General features: G+C 39.9%; 3 protein-coding genes across 3 annotated transcripts in view; all 3 read right to left on the bottom strand.

The window, feature by feature from the left end:
- The window catches only part of LOC107138814 (UDP-glucuronosyltransferase 1-2), a 107,436-nt gene that overhangs the window by 63,333 nt on the left and 32,137 nt on the right, over positions 1–11,966 (bottom strand). The gene's annotated exons all lie outside the window — the stretch shown is intronic.
- Positions 61–2,428, bottom strand: LOC107138818 (UDP-glucuronosyltransferase 1A8-like). The gene is given in 2 exon segments (XM_015481603.2): positions 61–2,400; positions 2,402–2,428. Coding segments are annotated over 2 exon segments (849 nt in total). The 5' UTR covers positions 2,414–2,428; the 3' UTR covers positions 61–1,563.
- Positions 4,730–11,966, bottom strand: part of LOC107138816 (UDP-glucuronosyltransferase 1A8-like) — a 19,552-nt gene continuing 12,315 nt past the window's right edge. Inside the window, exon 2 of the mRNA XM_015481601.2 lies at positions 4,730–4,798. Coding sequence (XP_015337087.2) covers positions 4,730–4,798 — 69 coding nt within the window. The remainder of the gene's footprint in view (positions 4,799–11,966) is intronic.

Below are 11,966 nucleotides of genomic sequence, written 5' to 3'. Positions count from 1 at the left end.
TATATATATATATATATATATATATATATATATATATAAACATATATATATGCAGTTCAGTGCAATGGATGAAGAATTGAATAGGATCAAAAGGAGTTGGGACATCAGGCTATCAGTTGAGAAAACTAATAAAATTTGATATTTGCACTGTATATTTAAAGGCAAAAAGAAAAATATAGCAATACTGGAAGAGTTGAAAAAATAAAACATGATATGGAAAAATGGTTGTACATTTCACATCAGGAAAGACATAAACGAGTTGGGATCCAGATCTCTTAAAGAAAACCTTTACAATTTAACTCCCCCAAATTGAAAATCCTCCATGGTAAAAAATGAAGAACAGCTCCTGAACATTTATTCATAGCACATATTTTAAAGCGGGATTAATATTCACATAGAAGATTTAAAAAACTAGTTGTAAAAAGACACATTAAAAATGACCAACAAATGTGAGCATGAAATTATGAAGAAATGCAAATGCTTAACATATCTGTGGAAAGAGGAAGCAAAAACTAAAGCAGTTACACTCCATGTTTTGCCCAAAAATTTGACAAAACTTAAAAGTTGCAACATCTGGAGCTGGAGAGGGCATGTAAAAGCAACAGCTCTCATACACTGCTGATCAAAGAGGGGAGTTCCTTAGGACTCGAAAGTTATTTAAACATAACATGAGATAGCATCTAACCAGCAGCTCTACTCCTAGGATGTTCCTAGGATGTAAGGAAAACAGCAAGAATAGGGAAACACGAACTGGCAGAAAATATTCTAGAAGAGTTGAAAAAATAAAACATGATGTGGAAGAAAAAATAAAGGAATGTGTTTTACACATTTACAATGTGGTTTACAGTCTTGTTCAAAGATGTGGAAAAAGTTTAAATATCTATCACTATTGGTTGATTCAAAAGAAAAACTGTTTAAAGCTTTCAATGCAATTAAAAAATGAACACATTATAAGTATTAGATTGTGAGCATGACTACAATACATTGCCAAGTGAAATACAAAGTAAAGAACTCATGTACACTTTATTATTAGATATTACTTATTTATATTTTAAAGCCTTTATTTTTATTTATCCATTTTTATATTATGCTTAGGATTGAACACAGCACCTCGCTAGGCGAGCACTCTACTTAGGATAGAACACAGCATCTTGCACATGCTAGGAGAGCACTCTACTGCTGAGCCACAACCGCAGCTCCATTATTAGATATTACTTAATAAAATATATGTAAGGTTTGCTTTACATACATGAATACATATAAAATAATTTCAAAAAAAGAAAAGTATGCATACAAAACTGCTCAGAACACTTTCCTATACAACTGGCAAAAAGGAATATCTCGCAAGTGTTTCTTGGGGTTTTTCTATGGCAGATTTAGAAATTGAGCTTAGAAATGACACAAATCCCATCACTGATATGCACATAAATATCAATGAGGACAGCTTTATAAAACTTGCTAACCCACAGTTAATGAATAGAAACAAAACAATTGTTAACCCAGAAAAAAATTCCAAATACAGTGGATATTAATAAAGAATCACAACTCAGGATGGAATCTTTCTTAACACCCAAAGCCAGGGTTCCCTCCGTGTGCTAAGGGAGACACACGTACCTTGGCCAGTGACTTCCCCTGGTGACAGTTGATTCCACCAATGAAGATCATGTTGGGCATCACAGGTCTGGGATAGTCCAAAACAAAGTCAGTTCGCAGCAACCAAATGGATACTTGGCTGAAGAGATCATATGGTGTGACAGGGGCTTGGAAAATTTCAGAGGCGGTTTCCAAGGTGGTTTTCAAGAAATATGGGCAAAATAAACGCTCCCCCAAGTGGTTTATAAGGTTCTCTACTCTCTGCTTAAAAGTCATGACATCTGAGAACCTCATTAAAAATCTGGGAATGTAGGACAGAGGACTGGGGCACTGAGCACCTTCTTCAAGGTAATGGCAGAACACTCCCCTGGTGAAGACCACAGATGGGAGTGAAAAGTACTTGGCAATAATTAGACCACACATGTCAAAAGGATCCATAAACACTGCATCAAAAGAGCTCTCCTGTAAGTATTCTACTAACTTCTTGTCATTAAACAAACTCCTACAATGGGTAAAATGTAGTTCAAAAAACCCATTGTATGAATCCAATAATGCAGACAATAAACTTTCATCTGATTTTTTCATTTGAGTCTCAGCAAAAACTTTAAACTCATGTTCCAAGTCCTCCAAAGTGTAAGAAGTTGAATAAGTCTTTACTGTAAAATTCAGTGACTGTCCCAGTTGCCAACTCACCTCTGGCATGACAGCAACCACTTCATGCCCTCTGTGGACGAGTTTCTCCACAACTGACCGCATGGTAAACCAGTGGCTGCCATCCATGGGCACCACCAGCAGCTTGCCTGCCTGGGCAGAGCCACATGCCAGCAGTACACACACACACAGAGGAAGGGCAGCAGGCAAAAGACCAGGAGCCATGGGATAGCTGAGCCCCTGCAATCCAGCTGCTTGGACACAAAGCTCAAGGGATACAGTAGGCGGAAGTACAAGCATTTTATATACAACAGTAATCCTGCATTCATCAATTCATAAAAATGATTATACACTGTCAATGATTCACTCAGATAAGCAATGATTAATGAGTGACCAGTGTCTACATACCCGATGGGTATCCTTTCCAGAGAAGAATAGCTTATCATAATGTCAGGGGAAAATCACACCTCATACAGCCATGTGAGAATAGAAACACAATATAGAGCAATGACTTTGGACTTTACAACTCAAAAAGATGAAAGGAAAGTAAATATGAATAGAGGCTGAATTGGGGTATTTTTTCCAGAAGCAAAATTTGGTTGTATCTTCAGATTGCCAAAGGCTCTTTTCTCAGAAAGATATTGGCTACCCAGCTTCAAAGGAAACACTGAAGGTCCTCAGTCCTTCTCAGTGGCACGAGCTTTATTCACAAACAACACTGCCCTACATCAACCTTTCTACATTTTCAGTTCTGATTAACCAAGGATTCATGATCCATTTCCAAACCTTCCAAACTTTTTTTTTGTTAGGATGCATATTAACCAAAAGTTTTAATAACTGAAGATAACACAACAGAATATTCTTTCACAAGATAATATGATAAGCTTGTGTTATATTCTCTTTTTTTAATTTTATTTATTTTTTATTAGCTGTTCAAGACAATACAATGATCTTGACATATCATACATTTGATTCAAATAGGGTATGAATTGTCATTTTTCCACATGTACAGATTGCAGGATCACATTGGTTATACATCCATGTGATACATACAGCAATCATAGTGTCAGTTGTATTCTGCTGCCCTCCCTCTCCCCCCTCCCCTCCCCTCCCCTCCCAGCCCTATTGTCAACCCATACTACTGTGACACTTATCTCTCTCTCTCTTTTTTTTTCCCTTCCCTTCCCCCTCACAACAACCTATATGTATTTTGTGAACCCATGAGGGTCTCCTTCCGTCTTCCGTGCATTTCCCCTCTCCCTCCCTTTCCCTCCCTCCTCTTTTCCTTATTTCGTGATAATCTTCTTCTCATGCTCTTCCTTGCTACTCTGTTTTGAGTCACGTCCCTTATACCTTCTGAGGCCTCTAAAATGGTACAGTAGAATTGAGAGCACCGTGGACCATGTCAGGAATTTGTTTTATGGTATGCTCAGGTGTAAGTATACAATTAACATTAGGTATACCCTTTGAGTTTGGATACATATATTTGTGTAAATGAATATACACACATACACACACACACACACAACACACACGTATATATTTGCCAATATATAGGGTTAGGTTTAGGGTTTCGGTTAGAATTAGAATAGCTTTTTTCTTATTTGTTTTTTTTAATTATAGGTGACAGTAGAACATATTTTGACAATCATACATACATGGACTAATACTTCATTCTTGTGGTTGTACATGATGTGGAGCACACTGGTCATGTATTCATATATGAACATAGGAAAGTTACTTCTGATTCATTCTACTGTCTTTTCGATTCCCATTCCCATCCCCATTACAGAGATTTGATCCTATGTGGCTACCATCTATGGTAGCTCACTTTCCCTTGACACCTCCAGAGCAGTAGGTCAACACCTACTCAGTGCTGGCCTCACCATTATGCTGAATGCCTCTGGCTTTCTGAATGATTTCATGTATAGCCAGAGATTCAGACCTCTGCCATGGGCCCACGACCCATGGTTCTCTCTCAGGGATCAGTGTGCTTGTGTCCCACACTCCACTGAGCACTCCTGTCACACAGGACAGACATTCTTCATGTTCTCACCCTCCTCCCACAGGACCCACACCATGCCCTGCACAGAGAAAGAACACAAGCACAGTTAGTTGTACTGGACTCAGCTGCATTGGGTAAAGAACATTCTATGGAAGGCCTTTGATGTCCTCCCATATAAAGAAAGCATGCGCAGGCTCCATTTTCTTCTTTTTAGTGTGGAAGCTCAATCCATGTGATCGGCTAGCCCATCCTGCCCCAATTTTAAAAAATATTTCCTGTATTCTGTTGTTTTTTTTCATCACTCTATTTTTCTTAGCATATAGTACTCGGCCAGCCCATTCCACCGAGGGGAACCCCATTACCACCACCGGCGCAGCACATGGGCAGGGAAGAACTAAATATACAGCTGAAAGGTTTGATGCTGTTGCTGCCTCTGTGCCCAGAGACACACAGGTAACACAGCTGAGGTTTGAGTATCCACTATGCCTCCCAATACCTGCGTAATCCAGAGATAGAAGGCCCAGCAAGAAATCCCTCCATCTCAAATACCTTAAAAAAGACTAACTTCAGATTCCTTAATGCTACTTTTTTTCTCATTTCACCAGTATTATCATCTGTTTTGATTTGCTACCACTCCCTCACTATTTGATATTGCACTCCTTAGTTCAAGTTTATGCATGCTTTTCTTTAATGTAATGTGCTACTTGGAAGTCTGTGTCATGCTCTCAGCATACACTGAAGATGAGAGAAGCTCATGAGCAGAAACACCAGCAATCTGCACATAAGCCTCTGATGCCAGGATTCAGAGAGCTGCAGACAGGTAAGCACTAAGGCAAGTGGAGACTCCACCTGGGCTACCTGTTACCAAAGTGTCACAGGAAAGAAAACAATTGAGGTGCTCCCTGGAAGGATCCTCAAGGCCTACCGCATGTTTCTTCACCCATCTTAGAGACTGGACGGCTGTCACGAGCCATCCATGGGATGTGTGTGTGTGGAATATTGTGCATAGTAGCCAAATGAGGGGATAGGTCTGGCACTGGGAACTCCCTGTCAGGGAATGATCACATGATGCAGGTGAGCCTCCTCCTCTAGCTCTGCCTAAGACCCTGAACAGCACCTGAGATGGGTATGACTTGCCAAGATGGCAATCAGTCTGCTGACCACAAGACCTTGCAAGAAAGACTCCATCCTGGAAACCTTATTCCTGCCTCTGATGTCCCCACTATAAAATAAGGGAGTGGCTCAGGCTCTCTTTCCAGCACTTTTTCCAGCATGAAGCTGACCCTTAAGGTCAAAAACCCTCCCCACCCCTGATGTGAAAATCATCTCTGTGTTGTGTGGTTTTTGCTGTTGCCTTCTCAGCTTAATGTTGCAGCCACCCACTTAAACCTAGTTTGCGTGGGTCGAGGACTCGAGACGGCCAAATTTATTATGAGTAAGAGGTAAAGCAGGCTCCACAGAGGGATGTGGAAGAGCTGGTCTCTCCCTAAACAGACTGCATACAGAAGGTGCTCTAGGCTAGAGCTGGAATGCCCCCAAAGGCCCATGTGTTTGAGGACTGGTCCCTAGTGTGGCACCACTTGAGGTGGGGGAAACTGCAAGAGTGGGGCCTACTGGGAGGTCTTTATGTCTTGGAGGATATGCCCTTGACAGGACAGTTGGGCCCCAGCCTTCCCTGCCTTTCTTTCATGGCCCAGTGGCCACCAGGTGAACAGCTCTGTACCACCACATGCTCCCCACATAATGTGCTTCCTCACCACAGGCCCAGAGGCAACGGAGCCAACCATCGGGACTCGGGTGTCCACATCTGACCTTTCCCACGTTGATCTTCTCAGGTTCCTGCTACCTTAATGGAAGTCTAGCAAGGAAAGTCTGGCCTGGGAGACAACTCCCCTCTGCCCTGCTTTTGCAGGCTGGAGACCTCCACAGAGCTGGGAGTACAGGAGACTTGGCTGCAGGCCCACTGAGGTGACAGATGCACTCTGCCTCAGGGACACCGTTAGTGTGATGACCAGCCCCCTTCCTGATGAGGGAAGAAGTGGTGAAACCCACACTGTTGGGCCACCTGGGGTCCGTTTCTCTACCTTCTGGCAATATCTCCAGGACAAGATGACTCTATTTCCGGGGCTGGTGTCTGCTTGGAAGGAACTTGTCACCACTTAGAGCAAAAGGTGGAAGAGTGATGATTCCCTGAAGGCTTCTAGTTACTGAGCTTCTTGATGATGATGGCCAGCTTCAGTGACTCCTGTAACAATGACCAGGTGTCCCACTTGCTGGGAACTAAAGGGTCCCCTGTGACTCAGGACTTCTAATGTCTGTGGAAATCTGGGAACATTTCAGGACAACCACTGTGAGTTGTCACATGTGTGCAGAAGAGACTCGACACCATGTTCCGAAACAGAGTAACAAGGAAAACACACAGCTGATGCTGGACTTAGTCCTGGTGTCTGCTAGTCATTCAGGACATGTGACAAGGTATTCACATGTCCTGAATTTCACCATGGACTCTGGTCATGTTTATTCCTCACTAGACCTTGGTCACGCAAACCCTCTGCTTGGGTCTAAAATGGTGCCACTCCAAGCCAGCTGTCCATCTCACAGTGCTGGCTCAGTGTTCTCTGCCCACCCACAGGTACCAGGGCAAACACTGCAACACTAGACACTCTCACAAAAATTGCTGCTGCCTTGCCACCCAAGCCCCTCCTAAGGGGTCTTGCTTTTTATTTTTTATGTCTGCTATATTCCAATTTCTAGAATTCCTCTTACCTTTCATAAAATTAAGCATCCATATTTCTTGCATTTTTTCCTACTGTTCCTTCATTTCAAATCTTGAGAAGCACTGATGCTAACAATTTAATTTCATGATGCTCTTTGTATAGGACGTGCTAACAGACAAGATGCTGTGCATAGCTACAGTCCCTTCAAGGGTCAAATGTCCAAATCATCATCTAAATTACCCAGTGGCAACAACCTCTTCACAACCACCCTTGCCTCGCCACCTGCCCCACCACCAAAATATCTAGCAAAGTCTACAGGAGAATGGGCCAACATACCCTGCAGGTCCTCACAACACAGTGGGGTAAAATACCCTTGGCAAAACATTCACTGTTTTCATGATTTTATTTTATTTTAAGTATTTATTTTTTTGTTTTAGGTGGACACAATATCTTTATTTTACATTTATGTGGTGCTGAGAATAGAACCCAGTGCCTCACGCATGCTAGGCAAGCACGCTACCACTTGAGCCACATCTCCAGCCCTGTCTTAGGGATTTTAAAGTGAAGAATTCTGTGGCTTTCTGGACAGTCATGATGCTGTGAACCACCACTCCCCAGTTCTAGATTCTCATCAACCAAAAAAAACTCTTTGAAGCAGTGACTCCCCATTCCCTGCCCCCTCAGTCTCTGCTGTCTCTCTGGACTAGCCTATTCTGGGTATTGTATAAATGAGATGGATGATACATTTGTGGCCTTTGGTGTTTGACCCCTCACTTCAGGTGTTTGCAAGGTTTGTATATTTTGTAGCTTGTATCCATATTTCTTTTCTGTTTGCAGGTGAATGCAGGTGAATGTGGTTCTCTTGTTTGAATGCATCATGTTTTTTAATCTGTTCATCCACCGAGATATTTGTGGGTTGTTTTTCTTTTCACCGCTGTGAATGATGCTTCCATGCACATCCATGCCAGTATGTATTTTGGTACCTGCTTTGAATCTGGGGGCATAATATTGGGAGCAAACTTTCTGGGTCATATGGTATTTCTGTGTCTCACCAACTAGGGTACCACAAACTGCTTCCACAGTGGCTCTACCAATGCAGGAGGGTTCTAATTTCTCCAAATCCTCAACATTTACTTTAACTTGGTTTCGATTCTATTTTGATATTTTGGTTTTTATAGTGTTGTCATCATAATAGGATTTTTAAGTGGCAACATAGTTTCTTCTTGCATTTTTCTGTTCCTGAGAAACTTTCCTTATATTGTTATACAGTTCTATAATCTATTTGGAGAAATGTCTACTCAAGGTCTTTGGTCTTTTCTTAATTAAACTATTTGATTCTTTATTTGTTTTAGAGACTAGAACATTATCAATACACACGATTTGTATTTTCTGCTCTTCTGTGGGTCTCCATTCTACTCTCTAGGGTATGATGTTTGATTCTCAAAAGTTTTTCATTTTTGCAAACTGCAAAGTATCCATATTTATTGTTGCTCTTACTTTTGCTTTTGGTGTCATGTCTGAGAAACCATCGCCAAATCCAGTGCTTTCTTCTAGGACTTTCATGGTTATAGTTTTCCTGTTAATGTACTGTGATACACTTTAAGTTAATTTGTATACATGGTGTTGCCTAAGGGTCCAAGATCATTCCTCTCTCAGCAGAATCTGTTGAAGAAACCCTTTCTTCCTCTTCAGGGGTCTAGCACTGAATTGGAGTCAACATACTTTATATACAACCAGAGATATGAAAAATCATGCTGTATATGTGTGATAAGAATTGTAATGCATTCCGCTGTCATTTTTTTCTTTAATTATTGAGTTTTTAAAATAAATGACAGCAGAATGCATTACAATTCTTGTTACATGTATAAATCACGGTTTTTCATATCTCTGGTTTTATATAAAGTATTTTGACACCAATTTGTGTCTTCATACATGTATTTTGGATGATGATGTCCATCATATTCCACCATCTTTACTAATCCCCTGCCCCTCCTTTTCCCTCCCACTCCTCTGCCCTATCTAGAATTCATCAATTCCTCCCATGCTCCCCCTCCCTACCCCACTGAGTCAGCTTCCTTTTATCAGAGAAAACATTCAACATTTGTTTTTTGGGGATTGGCTAACTTCACTTAGCATTATCTTCTCCAATGCCATCCATTTACCTGCAAATGCCATGACTTTATTCTCTTTTATTACTGAGTAATATTCCTTTGTGTATATATGCCACATTTTTTAATCCATTCATCCACTGAAGGACATCTAGTTTGGCTCCACAGTTTAGCTATTGTGAATTGTGCTGCTATAGACATTGATGTGGCTGTGTCCCTGTAGTGTATTGTTTTTATGTCTTTGGAGTATAAACCGAAGAGAGGGATAGCTGGGTCAAATAGTGGTTCCATTCCCGGTTTTCCAAGGAATCTCCATACTGCTTTCCATATTGGCTATATTAACTTTCAGTCCCACCAGCAATGTAGGAATGTACCTTTTTTCCCACATCCTTGCCAACACTTATTGTTGTTTGTCTTCATAATAGCTGCCATTCTGACTGGAGTCAGATGATATCTTAGAGTAGTTTTGATTTACATTTCTCTAATTGCTAGAGATGATGAAAATTTTTCATGTATTTGTTGATTGAGAAGTGTCTGTTCAGGTCCTTGGCCCATTGTTGATTGGGTTATTTGGATTTTTGGTGCTTAGCTTTTTGAGTTCTTTATATACTCTAGAGGTTAATGATCTATCTCATGTGTGATGGGTAAAAATTTGCTCCCAGGGTGTAGGCTCTCTGTTCACCTCACAGATTGTTTCTTTTGCTGGGAAGAAACTTTCTAGCTTGATTTCATCCCATTTATTGATTCTTTGTTTTAATTCTTGCACTATAGGGAGCCTATTTAGAAAGTTAGAGCCTAATTCCACATGATGAATATTAGGGCCTACTTTTTCTTCTATTTGATACAGAGTCTCTGGTTTAATTCCTAGGTCCTTGATCCACTTTGAGTTGAATTTTGTGCATCGGGAGAGATAGGGGTTTAATTTCATTTTGTTGCATATGGATTTCCAGTTTTCCCAGTACCATTTGTTGAAGAGGCTACCTTTTCTCCAATGCATGTTCTTGGCAACTTTGTCTAATATAAGATAATTATAGTTTTGTGGGGTAGTCTCTGTGTCCTCTATTCTGCACCATTGGTCTACCAGTCTGGTTTGGTATGAATACCATGCTGTTTTTGTTACTATGGTTCTGTAATATAGTTTAAAGTCTGGTATAGTGATGACACCTGCTTCACTCTTCCTGCTAAGGATTGCTTTAGCTATTCTGGGTCACTTATTTTTCCAGATAACTTTCATGATTGCTTTCTCCACAATTTATTTCAGGAAACACAGAAAGAGGCAGTACTTCCAAATTCATTCTATGAGGCCAATATTACCCTGATCCCAAAACCAGGCAAAGATACATCAAAGAAAGAAAACTTCAGACTAATATCTCTTATAAAAATAGATGCAAAAATTCTCAGTAAAATTCTGGCAGATTGAAAACAATAACATATCAAAAAGTTTGTGCACATGATCAAGTGGGATTCATCCCAGGGATGCAAGGTTGGTTCTACATACAAAAATCATTAAATGTATTTCATCACTTCAATAGACTCAAAGATAAGAATCATATGATCATCTCAATAGATGCAGAAAAAGCATTTGACAAAATACAGCACCCTTTCATGTTCAAAACACTAGAAAAACTAGGGATAACAGGAACATATCTCAACATCATAAAGGCTATCTACGCTAAGCCTCAGGCCAGCATCATCCTAAATGAAGAAGAATTAAAGGCATTCCCTTTAAAGACTGGAACAGACAGGGTTGCCCTCTTTCACCACTTCTATTCAACATAGTTCTTGAAATGCTGGCTAGAGCAATTAGACAGATAAAAGAAATTAAAGAGATATGTATAGGAAAAGAAGAACTTAAATTAGCACTATTTGCTGATGATATGATTGTATACCTTGAAGACCCAATTAACTCCACCATAAAACTTCTAGAACAAGTAAATGAATTCAGCAAAGTAGCAGGATATAAAATCAACACCCATCAATCAAAGGCATTTCTGTATATCAGTGACAAATCCTCAGAAGGGAAAATGAAGAAAACGACCCCATTTACAATAACTTCAAAAAAATTAAGATACCTGGGAATCAACTTAACGAAAGAGGTAAAAGATCTATACAACGAAAACTACAGAACCCTAAAGAGAGAAATCAAAGAAGACCTTAGAAGATGGAAAGATCTACCTTGCTCTTGGGTAGGCAGAATCAATATTATCAAAATGACCATACTACCAAAAGCACTATACAGATTTAATGCAATTCTCATCAAAATCCCAATGGCATTTCACTGTCATTTATTTTTTAAAAAAATCAATAAAAAAAAAACAGCTGAATATGTGTGGATTTATATCAGGATTCTCAATAGTATCCTGTTTGTGTGCAAGAGACAGTTTTTGAGATTCCTGAGGAAATTTATTTGTGCTCTGGAAATTAGAAAATATGCAAGAACTATTGATGTTGCTGTGCAATAATGATATTTTAATAATAAATTTCAGTTTTTTCTACTACATGAGTTTTAGGTTGTCATGAATTTCCTTTACAAAAATGACAGACTAAGTGGTTTTTAAAGAAAGAAGAAAAGCATACAAATGATTATCAGAGCAAATGATATATTGCAAAAATATTGAAAATTATTTTACTTAAGGATGGATATAAGAGAGTTCATCACAATACAGTCTCTTCGTTGTGTATGCTTGAAAACTTCAGTAAAAATTTGAAAAATATCATCTCAGCAAGAAGCTAGGGGGGATTTGGAAGATGGCGGCGAGGGGAGTGCATTACCCCCGTGTGCTGCTTCACTGTGTGGGAGTATGACAAGTCAGGACGGCTAAAGGATATCTTGTTAGGAATTTCCAGCAATAGTGGGGTGCTCCGGAACCTGGAGGAAGGATTTCCATCGCA

This window comes from Marmota marmota, unplaced genomic scaffold (assembly GCF_001458135.2).
Source record: "Marmota marmota marmota unplaced genomic scaffold, marMar, whole genome shotgun sequence".
In the NCBI taxonomy this organism is placed as follows: domain Eukaryota; kingdom Metazoa; phylum Chordata; class Mammalia; order Rodentia; family Sciuridae; genus Marmota; species Marmota marmota.
The sequence above is the reverse complement of the archived record's forward strand: the minus strand, read 5'-3'. Positions and strand labels throughout refer to the sequence as shown.